We start from the raw sequence: 17912 nt of genomic DNA, 5'->3' as shown, positions 1-17912 counted from the left end.
TATAGAAGTTAAATCAACTGAAGATGCAAACCAAAATCTTTATGTAATCTCTAATGGAAAATCATATTTGACATATTTCAAAAAACCAAATGAAATGTTAATAAAGGAATGCATAATAAACCTCCTAAAGATTTTTTACAACCACCTCTCTTTTGGCTCAGTTTCAAAGTAACCAGAAGCTAAGATCCAAAGGTCGAGGCGATCTAAGCGCGGCTTACTGACTCTGACAGATGGTGTTAAATCCTGAAAGTCCCATTGTAACCATTCATCCGATTTGTTGACCCAATAAACCTCTCATTCTGGAACCTGTTTTGACTTTGGATCTCGTTGCTCAACCCATCCCAGTGGCCATTAGGCAATGCCACATTTCTAGATTGATCCATAAACCTTGATGCCATTCCCAAAGAATCAGTGAGTCTACAGTTTTGATGTGAAGACAAGGGGCTCTGCATTGCCAGTTGATGTTGTTGTTGAAGCTTTGTCTCGTTTGAGAATATGTTTGTGTTTCCTTGAAAGTTTGATCTGTAATCTAGGCTTGGAGCTTGACCAACAGCCAAAATCGCAGGATCCAGAAACTCAACATCCCTGACACCACCATTGTTTTCAATTGGAAGTGACTGATGATATGGGGTGTTATTGTACACTGGTGATTCAGAATAACGATGGTTCCCTACACATAAAGACAACAAATTCTCAATTTCTATAACAGAGAAAAAAAAACAGAGCAACGAGAAGGGAACTTCAACATAAATATAAACTTACCTGAAAAGCCACTCAATGTCTGCTGTTCTCTCCCATTTGATGAGAAGCCTGGAGGAGGAGGAGGTCGGCTTGTAACTGAAAATCCAGGTGGCGCTGTAACCGGAGATCTTGTAACAGCTACACGAAAAAAAGCAAAGGAGTTTAAGTTTTTACACGAATAGTCAATAACACGCAGGCACTATGGACATATATGCTTTGAGAACATATCCAAGTCAATATCACAGAAGCATAATATCATCATAACAAAGAAAAATAGTAGCCAAATAGTAGAGATACGGCTAAAAAAGAAATAATCAGCTTGGTCCAGTATAAGAAAACATAAAAGTAAGAGCCTACTATATAATATTATATAGCTAGAAGACTAGAAGATTAAGGTAAAAGGATGAGAAATCACACTCACAAGGAGGTTTATAGGACGAGGGTAAAGTGGAGTTTTGCGTGACATAGTCCATTCCTTTGAGATAACTGGATGAAATACCATTATACATTCCAAGCATATTCATATCACGACTCTGCCGCTCTGAAGAATTTTGGTATAAGTCACTGCCAAGGGGTCTCTGGTTGAAGACGTTAGACGATCTAAAAGCCTGATCCTTTGATTCATCTTGCCTTGCAAAAGAAAACCGGGATTGATTATTCTTAGCTTCACAGTAACTAGCTAGCTCACGAGACCTGGCCTCTACGTCACCTGCTCCTAGTTGCTTCGACAGGTTATGAGGTGATGTCAAGTATTCATCAAGATCTAACGACATTATGCTTGCAATCCTGTCATCTATTTCATTCCTAGAGCTTCCCTGTGTGTCAACGCCACAGTTTCCATTTGGTTGGGTGTCAGGAAACAGCATAGAGTGATTAAGACTGCCATTTAAACGACTGGGCTCTCTCTGTGGCATCTCGTTATATCCATGTGAGATCGAAGCTATATTACTTCCTCTGCTGTCAGCCGCGGAGGACCCAAACATACTCCTGGTTTCATCATGCCCAACCTTATACTGGCATGAAGAAGGCTGCATTGTGCGTAGGAAACTAGCTTTATTGGTTGCAATGGGCTGGCAGCTAAAAACTTCGGGATCCTTGAGTCTTTCTCTAATAAATGATGACATATCATCCTCCGCTTGAAGATGCCGATCTGTTACCAACGGAGACATCAAAGCAGTACCCACATTTACTTCTTCTCTTGAGACAACGACACCATTTATCTTAGTTATACCAGTCTTCTGCAATTGCTGAACTTCTCTTGTTTCATTGACACAATGCTGTAGAGAGTTTCGGGACACTTCTGTATGAGACGACTTTAAGGAAACGTGATCAGCATGTGCACTGTCAGATCTTGTTAGCCCCCCATAGCCATCCGCAACACTATCTGAATCCACTGACACAGCGTCACTGCATACACTCTGTATCCCTCCATTAATATTTTTGTCACCATTGGACAGCATGGATCTACAAGACTGAGAAGTAGGCTCTGGAAAGTTCGTGCAATCTGATGGCACACTAATAGCTCTAGTGTTATCCACATTTGCAGGAACTAATGCTTTAGTATTGGTCTGTGTCTCTGGAAAATCCGTCTGACTATCCAATAGATCTTGCGGTTTCAAGGCATTCCCATATGAAATATGATTATCCTCTATCGCTGGCTTCTTTAATACATCACTATGAGATGCAGAAACTAATGCCTTACTATTACTTGTCTGGGTCCTATTAACCAAGGAAAGCTCTGGAAACTCAATCTTACTATCCAGTAGCTCTTGCGGTTTCAAGCCATTCCCATATGAAGTATGATTATCCTCTAATGCTGGCTTCATTGATACATCACTATGAGATGCAGATGAAACTGTGACAGCTTTAACTCTTAAGGGTTCCCCCGAACATGGTATACTCGGTACGGAAGACTTGCTTGAAGCATGCATTCCCCTGAAAAACCAGTTACAAGTTACAGACAAAGCAGGTAAACAACTAAAAAGAATATATATACACAAGAGTCTAGTGTACCACAAGGCTCCAGCAGGAAGACTAACAGATCGGCCGTTGCTACTATTTGGGGGAGAAGTTTTGACAACACTCTGTGCATTCTGCAAAGATAAAAATGCAGAAGAAAGAAGAAGCCAAAAGCATAATAAATCATACATAAACGCATCATGATTCATGAATATGCTGACAGTGGAAAGAATATCAAAGAGGCTCCAAGCAGGGCTGACAACTTACATTCAAAACACATTTTGGAATTGGTCTTGGGATAGACACATTATCAACATAATCATCCACTGGTGGAGGTAACATACTCCCTGAACGCCGAGGAGAATTAGGCACCGCACCAGTAATTTCTTCAACAATTTTCCTTTTCAAATAACAAGAGAATCAGAACGAAACAACATATATGCAAGAGCAAGGAACTGATGCAAACTAAAATCCCTGCGAGCTTCAAGAAAGGATGAAAGCTGTCTGGGTCTAATAAGTTTAACTAAAATATACTTTACAAAGAGAGCTTATTATCAGCAACAAAGAAAATTAAGAAATAACCCACAATCTATCGAGCTTAACTGAAACCATGGTTTTAGTTACTTTACCTCATGTGCACTGATATTGTCTCATCTTTCGTGAAACTATCTTCTTGAAAACCAATCTCATGCAAATAAAGGCATTCCACATTGTTGCAAGGCTGTAGAAAGAAAAAAAGACGACACGGAATTAGGCTTGTATGCTCGTTCTTAAAGGGAACAGAGCGAAAAAAAAAACAAATATTTGCTCACCATGTTTCTGATCCACGCATGACAGTACTTCATGGTCCCAAAACATGCCCTAACGACATCCAGAAATATTTAGAAATTGAACCACAACCTACCGTAAAAAAAGAAAAGGAAACATCACATACTTCAAAGGTCTACCATCGAAAACAAATAGATGTACTGATCGGATGCAACGAATTGCTTCCTCCTCTTTGGAGTAAGTAATATATCTGTGAAACATCGATTGAGAAAAGAAGAAATGAAATATTAGTTCAATGAAGATTGTTAGAAGTGAACATGTCTTTCATCCACAACTAGAAACCAATGATATTATATGTAAGGAAATACGGATACATACACACTGCAAGAATTGTTTGGAAACAGTTGGATCTCCCCAGCTTGCGTTCGAGCCAATGCTACCTTTACGACTTTCCCATACTGACCAAAGTATTCTCTACTCTGAAAAAGCTGCATCATATAATAAATCCCACGTTAATGAGATGCAAAAAAGTGAGTTCTTTCGAAGGAGATTAGTATAGATGATGGAATTACATCTTCATCTGCCAGATCAAAAGGCAAGCTCATAACGTAAACCAAGTTTCTTTGGATGACTCTCACACCAGTTAGGTCTTTCCTTCCCTCTGAAGGTCTAGGCTTCACCTTCTGTGATTTTTTCCGGTCATTGTTAAGTTCAGCAACCAACCTGATGAATTATCAGAACAACAAAGATAAGTTTCTACACGCATAAGAAGAACAAGATTTCTTTTCTTTTGTTTTCAGCTTAAGATCTACCTTTCACAGCTAGCCGTCATCCCGACAATCTTTTCCTTATCGTAAGAGGTACGACATGCAGGACAGCGACCCTCTGTCTTATCTTTCTCGGCCATCTCAATAATCCGATGCCAACACCAAACACATATCTGCACCAAGGACATATAATTAAAGTAAACTAATCAAAACATAAACGAACGGATAACAAGATAAAGACTGGGTCATGCAAGTCATAAACATAAAATTTAAGAAAGGGTGTGCATTTTCAAGACTACAGATCATTGTTCCACATAGGCTTGTGTGAATGCAATATACACATACAAAACGAACAGAAAATCAAATTCTTCAAATAACTCTTAGGTTCTCAAACTCAAACAAATTCATACACTCTATGTTGCAATTTTGATTTCAAACTAGTAATCAAGAACCCAAAACATCCTGCACGGAGAGTAACTTGTAAAGTATCGAACCTGATAGCCACATTTGCAAGGCTTGAAATGCTGATCAGTCAAGTCCATCTCCTCAGCACATAGAGGACAAGTCTTATCTCCTTTGTCATTCATCGTTACCTAACCATATAATATATAATAATAATCAAAACAAATCAGAAAACATGCATTTTTAGAGCAGAAACATATTCCATAATCATTCCTTCAATAAGAAAGGAGAATCAATGAAAAGTCTCAAAATAAAAAAAAATAAGAAAGGGAGAAATGTTTTCAAACTTTCAAACCCTAATCTCAGAGAATCTACGAAATGCAAAACCTTAAACCACTCCAATTCTGTAATTTCGAAGGAGAACAATCTCTAGATTCTACGGCCAAACTCGCAAAAGGAGTTGAAAAATCTAGATTCTAAGGCGAAAACCGTGAATTGATTGAGAAATCGTAGCCGCAGCTTTCCAAATCAACGTACATAAACCCTAATCTAGGTGGCTTTTGAGACGAAATCGATGGATAGAAATGAGAGAGAGGATACTGACGGCTTTGGAAGGAAGGGAGGGATATGGATGAGATTTGCAGAGGAACGAAGAGGAGGAAGATATGGCGAAGAGGAGGAAGATAGTGGCTAAACCTTCTCCAATGGCTCTTGTTTGTTTTTCTTTTCGAAAGGTACAAATTGAATTGCGATATTAATACCTACTTTATTTCTCAACTTTTGTGTTTTTTTTTTCTTGACGGCTATTTATTTTCCATGTTAAAATGGTGACTAGTTTTCTAGGTTTTTCCAATCCGGTTTAGTTTGGTTTCGGTAAACTTTATATTGAATAAAAATGATTCAGTTCGGTTTAGTGTGGTTTTTTTTGGTTCTATATGTTAGTTACTTTTTAAAATGCATGTATAATTTGAACTTAAATAAATTCCAGGTTTAACCGGGTTTTCCTAGTTGGTTTATTTGGAGTCGGTTTGTTCGGATATCTATCCATCAATTTTATTAATTGCAAGGTGACTTTTAACTTTTGAACTTCCGCATTAGAATTAAAGGCGGTCAAAGTCTATAATAGCTTTAATAAATAATTATGTTTATTCTTTATATAAATTTTATATAGTTGACCATAAATTAATTATGAGGCAAGTTTCAAAAAGAAGAAGAAAAACATGTTTAAAAAAAACAATTCATGTATATTATGTTGTTATCCAAATATTATATTCTTTCAGTTGCTTCAATCTTATAAATATTTTCTTTCGGTATGATAAATCTCTTGATATTTTTTTGACTAAAAGACATAAATCTGAATAATAATAAATTTATAGTGGATTAGATAATTATAAGTATAAAAATTATCATTATAATAAATTTGATAATAAAAATAAAATCATACTTTGACATTAATATTTTTAGAAAATATCACTATTTTTATGTGGTGCTAGAATTAGTAAATAAATTATTTTTATTTCCCTGACAATCTACACAATTTGATATGGATTTTCAAGGTGTAATGCAAAACCTTGAAAATCAATTTTATTAATTGCAAGGTGACTTTTAACTTTTGAACTTCCGCATTAGAATTAAAGGCGGTCAAAGTCTATAATATCTTTAATAAATAATTCTGTTTATTCTTTATATAAATTTTATATAGTTGACCATAAATTAATTATGAGGCAAGTTTCAAAAAGAAGAAGAAAAACATGTTTTAAAAAACAGTTCATGTATATTATGTTGTTATCCAAACATTATATTCTTTCAGTTGCTTCAATATTATAAATATTTTCTATCGGTATGATAAATCCTTGATATTTGTGTTGACTAAAAAGACATAAATCTGAATAATAATAAATTTATAGTGTATTTGATAATTATAAGTATAGAAAATTTTCATTATAATAAATTTGATGATAAAAATAAAATCATACTTTGACATTAATATTTTTAGAAAATATCACTATTTTTATGTGGTGCTAGAATTAGTAAATAAATTATTTTTATTTCCCTGACAATCTACACAAATTGATATGGATTTTCAAGGTGTAATGCTAACTTTTCTTTCTTCAGTGCACAATCTGCACAACTTTTATTTTGGTGAGAATCTTCTCTCTTGACTCTCTTCAACCTCTTTTTTGTTTCTTAACTTTTTTTTTTATGAGTTTACTAAAACATTTTTTGGATTTGTAAATGGTATATGTGTTTTTGGATCTATTAATTTTAGTAGTTATATAGGGTAATGTTTGTAACCTATAATATTTTTGTACAATTATGTGTAATCTTGTGGAATATTTGGTAGTTACCATTTAAAGATTACCAAATACATTAAAAAAATTTAACGTACTAAAATTTAAGTTTCCTGAATAGAAAATAGTTAAATATATTTAAGTTAAGTTATTAATTTTATTAATGTATTCCTTTTGATCTGTGAAGATGGCTTAATAAACAAAAGTAATATGTAAAGTATATTTTTTATAACTGATATATTTTGATTGAAATCGGAACAACAAAAGAAAAAAAATGATAAACAAAAACGGTGATTCAATGTATTGATCTCAAAACATAAAGTACGAAAATCAAATTGTGGAAAGCAAAAAAAAAAAGCCTAGATGTTAAAGAGAGCAAAGAGTAAAAGAAAGATTTAAATGCTGAAATAAAATAGAAACAGTTAAATTCAATTAAATGCTGATAGTTTTAATCAATACTAATATATAGTTATGGATCAAAATAATTAATATTGTTAGCTATAAATATATGAGTGGCATGTCATTGTAAATAAATTAGAAAATTAAGGGCATGATCCTATTAGAAATGTTGCTTTAATAGTACATACTAGATTTTGACTCGTATTTTGAAAGCTCGGGATTATTTTCTAAAAAAAATTTAACTTTTGTTTTTTTTTTTTTGCTAATATTTTATATTTTTGGTACATATATACATGTTTTAAATGCATGCTAATTTTTTCGAATTTGTATTAACGGTTTATTTGTAAAACTAAAAATTTTAAATATGTTGAAGGGTTTATTTTAATATAAAATAATATTATATTTTAGCATGATTATATAATATAGTTAATCATCAAAAGTAATCTATATTTTCAACGTATTAAATATTGTATTATTTATTTTCTATAAAATATTTTAATTTAGGTAATGTAAATTATATAATGAAAGTACATTAAATTTCATTTGAAATTGACATATATATGATTATTTTTTAAAAAAAAATTGGAAACAAAATATCCTTAGAATATTCTGGAGCATAAATTTCACATATCTTCTATCTAAACGAATATGGCATAACAGAATCAATAATACTGAAAAATATTTTATAGTTACTTCTGATATATTTTGGAACTGAAAAAATCTATATTGTAAACTTCATAGTATGTAAAATTACATTTTTGTATTAATATAATATAATCTAATATATATATATATATGTAAATTAAAATTCATATTTTCATTTGTTATAAAATTAATATTGTCAGCAGTTATATTATTATGTGCAAGTAAAATCATGTAGGGTTTTTTTAAGACATCTAAATAATTATAATATAGGTTATCAATAATTAATAATGTTAATAAATGCTAGGTGAATGTGATTGGTTATTAAAAACTCTGATATCTGATTGGCTGAATATATACTTGGCGGAAATATTTAAAAAAATCTTGAAAGAGTAATAGTATTCCATTGTAAATAATTTTAAAAGTATTTAATAGCATAATCCTACGAGAAATTCTGCTTTAATAGTATAAATGTTTTAATAGTACAGATAAGTGGAGATGCTCGGTCGGAATGCTGTTGAAAAACCCATCACTTTCTATTGTCTGGCGGTTGATCGCAAACCAATCCAAAGTCCACAAGCTAAACGACCTAACGTTTTTACAAATAAAACCCCCCTAATTTACTACCTTGGTTTGAAAATCAACAACTATTAATGATTTTGATGTGTCACTCCAAGCCATGTCATCGGGTTGGACACTTTTTAGAGCATGCCCATTGAAGGTTTTAACCTGAAGTTCACACAAATTCCAAGAAAACAAAATAATATAATATACAATTTTTTGTGAACCTGTTTCCTGCAACTCCTTGCGTAAGGGGCGGTTCACTACTGTTTCGTGGGCCCCACCACACGTGGCGGCCCACGATTGGTCTGCCTAATTTTTTTTTTTTTTTAAGTTAAACGAAAAAAAAATAGAAAAAAAAATAAAAAATCATTAAAATTGTTTTGGAAATCGAGCTCTCCTAAGTTTACTGACGGGGATGCTCTTACAATCACGAAAAAGCGTTATATAAATCTCCTAAACTCGTCCCCGTTATGATGTGATTCCCATACTACTTTTATCATTAACATTACCATATGATCAAACTTCACGCATGTTTTTTTTTTCATTTAAGAGGTAGATGATTTGCCAACAAAGAGTTCTCATTTATCTCTCGCCTCCAAAAAATCCATGATAGGGATGTTGTATGTATTAAAGAAAAAAAACTCAAAAGTGATCTAACATGTTCTGCTTTTAAGGGTAAACAAAGACATTCTCAACTTTTGTCATTAACTACAATACTAATTTCAAAAGCTTCGGTTAAAAAGATTTAAAAAGTAAAAGACGAAGCAAATGGATGTTACCGTATAATCTGTTTCGAGCAAATTTTCTTCTATATATTCTTTCTGGGGTGGATAATTGAGGGGAAAGTGGGATGTGCAAATGGCTTAGAGGGTATACTTTATTCATCGTCATTTGAGATTAAAGCAAATGAGAAAGGCTTGAACTTGTAACCATCTCCATGGAAGAACTTCCCCATGAACTCAACCCAGTGAAGACGCAGAGCATGAAGAAACGCACTCAGTGTTTCCATCATCAGAAGTATAAACGCTGTTGCAAACGCAAACACCACTAATCCGATTAACCTGATCAAAATGTTCTCATACCTGTTTTGCAAAATTCGGCCATTAATTGTAAAATAAAAAAAGTGAGAAATTAATTTTTGAAAAAAACATGAAACTAAAACTACTACTCACCCCCAGGCAAGAAGAAGAACTTTCTCATAGAAGACCGTCGACAATTCCGAATGAGCCAAACTGTAAAACGTCGAAGAAGACTATTAGAAACAAATATGAATTTAAATGGTCATATGTTAAAAAAAAAAGCAGAAAGGTTTACCTAAGAGCCCAGAGACGAAGGTAAGATGCTGTGTTAGAAACTGAACCTAGAACAAACTCTATGGAGTGAATCAATTGATGTACAAAAATCTCGCTGAAGTTGAACTCTTCTTCCTGATGGCCTCTAGCTGAGCCTGGTTCTACATCCAGATCCACCTCAGAAGTACCAAGAACACCGTACGTGCGACCTTGAAACCTCTATAGAAACAAAAATATTATCCATGGATACACCCCAAAAAAAAAGATGCAGTGAAAAGTTTAAAACGGGAGATACCTCCATGTGAATTTTCCTGAGAGCAAAGGGTTTAGGAAAAAGCATCCATGGGACAGCGATGAATGCCATAAGCAGTAACAAAATCTGCACAATAGTGGTTAAGATGAGTAAGGATGGAGCAAAAGCTTATATAGCTTTGGATTTAAAATAAAAACAGAGGAAACTGTGCCTGAAGTGGACGTTGGCCCCAGAACAACTCATTTTCACCAAGTTCTTCGGTTGGACTTAGAAACATGTAGATCATGACATGGTACAAGTCTGCTTGAGATCCAGTGCACCACTTGATGATAATGAGTAGTGATAGGTAACCGAATAAGCTGTTCAGAAATATCATCTGAGGTATAAACTGATACCTGATGGTGACACATCACAAAGACATACGTAAGTTAGAAACAGGGCAAATTAATTCAGAAGCTTGGGAAGATAATAATAAAGGAAGAACAAACCTTATGTCCAGCGAAGAGCCGAAGAATCGAGCATTGAAGAAACTTAATATTAATCCCAGATTCATCTGAGCAATTCCCAGCAGGATAGACATCTTCATCTTAAGCGAGTTTAAGTAAGGCAATTCTGAACGACTTCCGCGCCAACTAGGATCTACGCCAAATGGGTACGGATCACGGTACTTGACTAAACCAACCGTGTACGCATCACTAAATAAAAAAAGTAATGTGCATATCAGCAACAGGTAGACTAATAATAAAATACATGACACCTCACTTGATCAAGATTCAAATATAATACATACCTACAAGTAGTATCTCTGCATTTGTAAGCTGAGCCACCAAATATGTGGAAAGGAACAGAAAAGAACTCATTGTAGATAAGCCCACAATATATTGAAAAAAGTGCCATAAGTAAGATAACATAGCGGCCTCCAAATAGCATCTCCATAAAGCTTCCGAGTTTCTAGTAACGGTAAAACACACAGAAAAATCATACTAGATAAGTAAAAAATTCACACAGGCAATGATATTCGTACCACAATAGCATCTTTTTCTCAAGTTAACCTTTATACTAGAGTGAGAAGGTAAGCTAACTGTAATTACTAATCCCTTATATACTAAAGCACAAGTCACTCAAGCAATAAGATTTTGACATGTGTAATTGTTTTTACAAAAAAAAACAATTTGACCAAATTTTTTGATTATGTAATTGCAAAATTATTAAATCGTTCCATGAATTCAGTAACTCCTGATACCAACTGCCTATCTCATATATAGAGTTCAGTTAACTATTTTTATCTTTCGATTCTTCTTTTTTGATTTTTCTCAACAGTTTCACTTTCTTTGTCTTTTTATGTAGATTTTGAGTGCAGCAGATATCTTTATTCAAATCGATCATTTAAAAATCTGTGTTTTTATGATTCTTTCTACATGATTCAAGTTGATATCATACTTTACTTCTATTTTGTATTCTATTTTTTTTTAAAGAGTGAAAACCAGAGATTTGTTTTAGAGGATATTACTATTAGAAGCATGAAGTTATTTGATTCAAAGCGTGGTTATTCCTGTGAAAGAGGTAAACTGATTACATTTAAAATTGTAATTATCTAAAATATGTTTAGATAGATGAAGCTTTGTAGACATTTTTAAAAAAGTTTGAAAAAAACTAGAAAAACAGAGTGCGGTTAAACATGTGTTATCTAGGTTTAGAAAATATGACTAAAATAAACAGAGAAGCTGTATGGGAAACATATGTATATCTTATTTATAGTTTGTTGATTTTACTATCTTTTTAACATCACTAATTTTACTAATCTATCAATGAAATTTCTATGAGAAACATATTTTAATATGAAATGGGTGCAAGTAAATATTCAGTGAAATATTTAATCAAGTTTTACATGTGTTATCTAGGTTTTACATGTGTTATCTAGGTTTAGAAAATATGACTAAAATAAAATTTTATTTTTATGCGTTGAATCATTATAACTTATCAGATAATTTGGAAAATAGTGAAAGTAAACCGTGCGTTAGCACGGGGATAATACTAGTTATCACTAGTTTGTTATTCAATTAATACAGCAAAAGTTGAACCATACCTGCGAACTCAGCTTCCTTTCACGGGCAAGAAGATACAACGCTCCTAGCAGCAAGCATAGACCATGACCCCAATCCCCAAACATAACAGCAAACAAGAACGGATATGTGACAACTGAATAAACTGCCGGGTTTGCCTCTTGATATCTTGCAACACTGCCAAGCAAGCATTAAGTCGAGAATACATGAGATAGTGAGCAGCGGAAATAAATTGGCACAAGCAATCAACAATAACTTCATTAGGAAGATACGGTATGAAGGAACTTCAGCTTTGTTAGAAAGCAGCCAGTTACTCTTCTAAAATCATTTATGCATGATTAGGAAACTCGGGGCCATACACTTGCATCTAAATGATAAGCGGGTTTCATGCTCGTGGACATTACGATAGTGCCAGGTTATGCCAGATAATGGAACTAACCCGTAAGCATCGATAATCTCCTGGAACGCATTTGTAAGTTTGTTCGTTCTGAAATAGGTGGGAGGTGATTCTACCGCTTGCATTACATGAAATATAACGCCAACTTGTGAATTGCTGTCGAAAGTGGCTCGCTGAAGGACCTCATGAATCTGCGCAGACGTTGTTGATGAATGAAGTGCACTTGCAAGTAAATAACACTAGTCTATGTAAAGGAAAAAAACATTGTATTATACCTGGGTCTTAGCAAATGTGGGGCACCAACCTTCGCCAACAAGGCATTTCTTCGTTACATCAAAATTTAGCATGTTCAGAGTATCATAAACAGCTTTTTCTCTCCGAACCTAGCACAAAAGGACAACTAAAATCATGGCTGTTCCATACTCTATGGACCATACAATCTCGCATATTCTTACTTAACCAGAAAGAGAATTGTAAAAAAACTAACAGCAGGTGCTATTTTTTTACCGTGGTTATCCATTTAGTCAAGCTGTAACCAACGGCATTAAGAGCATCATTCCGATGGCGAGTTCCAGCATCTAGAGTGGCTTCCAGATCAGAGAGTCGGGATAAAACCTAACACCAGATACGTTTATATTTTAGGAGCAACGTAGTGTGATGCAGTAACTCACTACTGTTCGGGATAAGAAATATTGGTATTCTCCAAATAATATAGCGTGACACAGCAGCTAACAGTCGCATATAACTGGGAATCATATGAACAAGAAGAAAGCAACTTGCAAGAATTGTTAAGGAAAAAAAATTGCACACAGATATCTTAGAATAGCGATACCTGAGGAAACAATAAAAAAAAAAACAAGTTAAGGAATATCCAACTTACTTCTCTCGTAAGCTGCCTCTGCTTTGTTGTATCCTCGGGGACAGGATAACAATTTGCACCAAATGCTTCACATATTTTCAATATTTTTGTCCTTGCTTGCTCCCCAGAAAAGAAAACCACAAATACAATTTTCTCCACCTATAAGCACAAAACCAGTTAGTAATAAGCATCTCGCTGAAATAAGAAATGATTATCATCGAGATAAAGAAAATATGCTGTCTGAGAAAATAAGAGATCATTATCACCATTTCTGATGTTGAAGGATCCATGATCTCCTCATCAGAGGGTGTTTGGTTGAAAAGCATATTGCCTCTTGTTGCACGAAACAACATTCTTTCAAACCTAAGAAGTTTGTCTTTGTTAATGATTCCACTAATAAATCTCAGTCCTGATTGATTCAAGGGTTCGGGCCTCATTTCCTGAGAAGAAAATAATTGAATTTTTAGTAAATATAATTTAAGATTCCAGATAACAGCAGCAAATGGAATTTTTGACATCCAATCACCTGCTCTAGTAAAGAGGAGGTCTCAATAAAACCGTTATTTGAGTAGGTGCCTTCATGGAGTTCTGTTTCATCTCCAGTTGCATGAGCATTACTTGAGACGAGGAAACCATTGGCCTAAAAGAAGTAACATATTAAATGAGAAGATGAGCTTTATCTTAACAGATAAAAATTGAACGAGAACTGAACAACAGCTACTGTACTACACAGCATTGTGAATTGGTCAAGAAATTTTCTAATTAATATAAAACTTGAGCAAGAAGGGCGAATACACCTACCTTTTGAAGAACTATCTTGAATTCGAGAAGTTCGTTATATGTCTGCCGAAGCTTTTCACTGTTTGAGTTCATTTCCAATACTTCATGCTCGTGTTCAGCAAGTTGTCTCTGCCGAAGAAAGCAATTGTAGATACAAAGAAAATTACAAAGTGTTGCAAGAAAGTATCATGCCTCATCCCCAACAAAAGAGGCATTACAATAGATCATACCAAAGACTTCTCAGCAGAAAGAGAACTAGAAAATTCATTTCTTACCTCTAAATCTCCAAGCTCAATGTCCGGTTCTAATTCATGGCGTGGTGAACATCTTAAACCAGCTTTATCAATTTGGTCTTTGAAAAAACGAAGCTTCCTTGACATCTCACCACATCGTTTTACCTGTTAAAATCCCCGAAGAATTTGCATAAGCAAAGAAGCTCATATACACACACAACTCCTATTCTATCAACTACACCCAACTCCTAAAACTGTGGGGGATTGATTCAGCTTTTAAACAAAAAGAAAATTAGACTGTTCAAGAAACACTAGCAGTAGCACTATATGGAAGAGAAAACATATAACTAAGGAACCAATATATTCAAAGGTGAGCAACATGTCCAGTTTCTCACTGTGGATAATCAAGGCTTGGTAAACAAGAGTTAATATAATACAAAAGACTAACGGAATATACGGTTATACTTCAAAATAAATGAAATCTTAAGAAGAAATCTATTCCACATTTGTTAAATAACCACCATTAATTGTGTCGGTGACACCTGAATGAAGCTACATTCTTCACTAAAAATCCTCTAACAAGAACCATCATATTTTAGCCAGAGTTTCTACTGAGCCTAATACATATACTGACATCCACATCAAGCCAAATTTGCACACAACATCACAAAAGTAGAAACCTATCTGCATTGAATCACATACTGTAAAAATTTAAAGAGAACGTTGAGTTGAGTCGATACCTGATTAGCAAACGTCCGCTGAAAGGGACTTTTATCTGCATTTAGCTGTTAAGGAAACGAAGATAAAGAGTCTATCAGATTCTTCAAATTCAACACATCTCAATTCGTAATCAATCCAGCAATCTCAATCTAGTTCAAAAATTTTCAAAGATCATCCATCACTACTAAGCATGTTCCACTCGCGAATCACTCAAGAGTGGATCAAAGATCAAAAAGCATCTCAATCTTCCACCGATAGCTAATCATCTAAACGGAGATAGCAACAGATTCGATCGATTTGTTAAAGAGAAGAAGGCGGATCTGAGGATTCACAACAACAACACTCACGTCGCGGAACTGTAAGAGGCCGAGCTCGCCGAGATAAGTGACGCAGCGGTGAGCGGACTCGACGGGGATGATAAGCTGGACGAGCGTCATCTTCTCCGAGCGCATCAGATCCATCTGCGGCAACTTGTCTAAGAAATCGTCCATCTCTTCGTCCTTGTGCTATCGCTCACTCTCTCCGATCAGATCTGAAATTTTGTTTCCGTCGAAGATCTGTGGAGCGGAGTTCAGTTTTTGGTGCCGTCGACAACTGCCATGAGAAAACGAGGATTTGGCATCTCCAGTTAGAAGAAAAAAATAAATATGTTAAAAAATAATAATAGTTGTTATTTCGTTCACTTTCCTTCGGGTAAAAGTTTGGCGGATACTAAAATTTTAGGGATTTTATTATCGGTTGGAAAGTCAAACAATTAACTTTTTTCTGATCAAACCTTTTCCATTAAAACTTCAAAACGTAATCAAACTACAACTTCTTCAGCCTCAGAGATGTTGTTTGACAGCGTAAACAGAGCGTTCTTTGCCAAAAGATCAGCAGGACCATTACAAGTACGTGTATAAATTTAAAGGAGATAGAAAAGAAGGAGCTACTCAACACGCCTAAGTCATGGAGTATTCCTCGAAGGGCGACCACAGTCTTCTTCCCTGTGATTGCATCAATAAGACTCTTATAATTTGAATAACAGATTACCTCTTTGATATTGGAGGAGATAGCCTTCAAGAGACCGGCTTTCATCGCTAATGCCTCTGCTGCTAGAGCTGATGCGATATAGCTTTGAGACTCAGTTCCTTGGAACCGGACCGCGCCTGAGGAGTCCTTACAGACCCAGCCCAGACCCCCTGCACAAGTAGATCCATTCCAGGCAGCATCCGAACAAATAATGTGAGAGTTTGATGGAACCTGAGGTAGAGCATTCCCATGTCAAACAATTAACTAAACACAACAAATGTTGTAAAAAAAAAAAGAACAAGAGTAGTCCTGATCAACAAAGATTCAGAAAAAAAATCATTAGAATCGACTAGAATGTTGCGAGATATATTGGATGTTTTAGATTATAATAGAGTTTAAGAACAAAGAGTTTTATGTGGAAATGTATTTTCACAACTGTAATATTATATATACATATACAAAATCAAATCAGTTGATTAGGAATTTCTGACAAAATTGAATTAAAAAATAAACTGAACAGAACTTCTGAAAGAATCTACCGGGAGAAAACTTCTGCAATTTAATGCTTGCATTTTCTTAGGTTTATCCGTGCTGCCAAGTCAATAGGCTCCCACCTTGTTGTATACTTGTATTTACTTCTCTTTTTCATAACATGTTATAAGATTTTGTGTGTTTGTATACTATATTTTTGTTATTTTTGATATTTCTTGACACCACCAGAACACATTGTAAAACTACAAGTTAGTAGAGACAATCTCTCTTGGTCCAAAAAGTGATTTTTCTAGGATTTGGCAGAAGGAGACAAGTAAATATGACTCCAAAAAGGTTCCAGTGAGAGGATGCTTAAGACAGACAAGTAAAGACTATCATGTACACAGTTTCAAACCAAACCACACATTTACTGCTCGGTTTACATGCAATCTCATTGGTAATTGTGTTTCTTACATTCAAAAGTAGAGAAGATCAAAAGACCAACTCTGTGTTTTTCAAACCTTTAACCACTCAAGACATGGACACAAACCCCACCAGAACCTCGCTGCGTAATAATCTTTCATGTAATATCTCTTGACCAAAACCGATTATGTAAATGTTGAAGGCTTTCCCACGAATCTTCCATCGTAACTCGTGTCACAGGCAAGAACATAGACATAAAAAGACCCACTTCGCTTTTCGGTCTCACCACTCAGCAAGAATCTACAAAGCAATTTGTTAGAAAACTTTGATGTGACCTCTTGGTAGGGTTCAAAATTCCGTCTAAAAGAATCTCCTGGTCAGGACTCTCTGACATTTACACTCTCTGACATCACGACTTCACTTTTTCGTTTGGTTCTCCCCTAAGAAGCCTTAACCCCCTTGCAGCTTTTTTACCTTTGTCCTTCTTTAAGAGAGTTGACATTAGTGAGTAGAAACTATAGCTAGCGGAAAAGTAAAGTAAATGAAAAAGTGACAACAACTCACATCGACAGAACAAATTCCAGGGAACAGGGCAGCACAGAAGATTGCGTGGACAATATGATCATTGTAGCTCAGCTTACTGCAACCTTCAGTGTTATCAATAAGAGAAGCCTCCTTGAGGAGAAAGAAGAATTGTTTCCGCATAGATTCCATGTCCTTAAGCGTTTTGGGAAGAGAGAAAGTTCTTCCAGCAATACTCGTGACCAGACGGTGTTCTTGGCTCAACATTTTCTTGTCTCGAATTAGAAGTTTGCATTTGGGAGTCAACATATGAAGGACCTGGCTTTAAGATTGTTGGGTTTTAGGCTTCAAAAGA

The 17912-nt window shown here is 34.8% G+C and overlaps 2 protein-coding genes across 2 annotated transcripts; both read right to left on the bottom strand.

The window, feature by feature from the left end:
* LOC103829751 lies at positions 1 to 5459 on the bottom strand. Its single transcript, XM_009105448.3, has 13 exons — positions 5242 to 5459; positions 4730 to 4828; positions 4281 to 4408; positions 4041 to 4191; positions 3847 to 3956; positions 3635 to 3718; positions 3513 to 3561; positions 3330 to 3421; positions 2968 to 3100; positions 2755 to 2834; positions 1163 to 2676; positions 763 to 879; positions 1 to 670 (listed from the first exon to the last, which is right to left on the bottom strand). The coding sequence occupies exons 2-13, from the start codon at positions 4820 to 4822 to the stop codon at positions 237 to 239; spliced, it is 2985 nt and encodes a 994-aa protein (XP_009103696.1). The 5' UTR covers positions 4823 to 4828; positions 5242 to 5459; the 3' UTR covers positions 1 to 236.
* Positions 5460 to 9090: 3631 nt separating this feature from the next.
* Positions 9091 to 15822, bottom strand: LOC103829750 (V-type proton ATPase subunit a1). The gene is made up of 18 exons (XM_009105447.3): positions 15478 to 15822; positions 15151 to 15195; positions 14453 to 14575; positions 14199 to 14306; positions 13924 to 14037; positions 13664 to 13837; positions 13419 to 13556; positions 13046 to 13153; positions 12814 to 12921; positions 12581 to 12729; positions 12165 to 12318; positions 10869 to 11029; positions 10567 to 10773; positions 10290 to 10473; positions 10121 to 10204; positions 9848 to 10044; positions 9706 to 9765; positions 9091 to 9615 (listed from the first exon to the last, which is right to left on the bottom strand). Exons 1-18 carry the CDS (start codon positions 15619 to 15621, stop codon positions 9411 to 9413), a joined length of 2463 nt encoding a protein of 820 aa, XP_009103695.2. The 5' UTR covers positions 15622 to 15822; the 3' UTR covers positions 9091 to 9410.
* Positions 15823 to 17912: the final 2090 nt, after the last annotated feature.

The sequence above is a fragment of the Brassica rapa genome, chromosome A07 (assembly GCF_000309985.2).
Source record: "Brassica rapa cultivar Chiifu-401-42 chromosome A07, CAAS_Brap_v3.01, whole genome shotgun sequence".
In the NCBI taxonomy this organism is placed as follows: Eukaryota; Viridiplantae; Streptophyta; class Magnoliopsida; order Brassicales; family Brassicaceae; genus Brassica; species Brassica rapa.
Note: the sequence above shows the minus strand (reverse complement) of the source record. Positions and strands in the feature narration are given on the sequence as shown.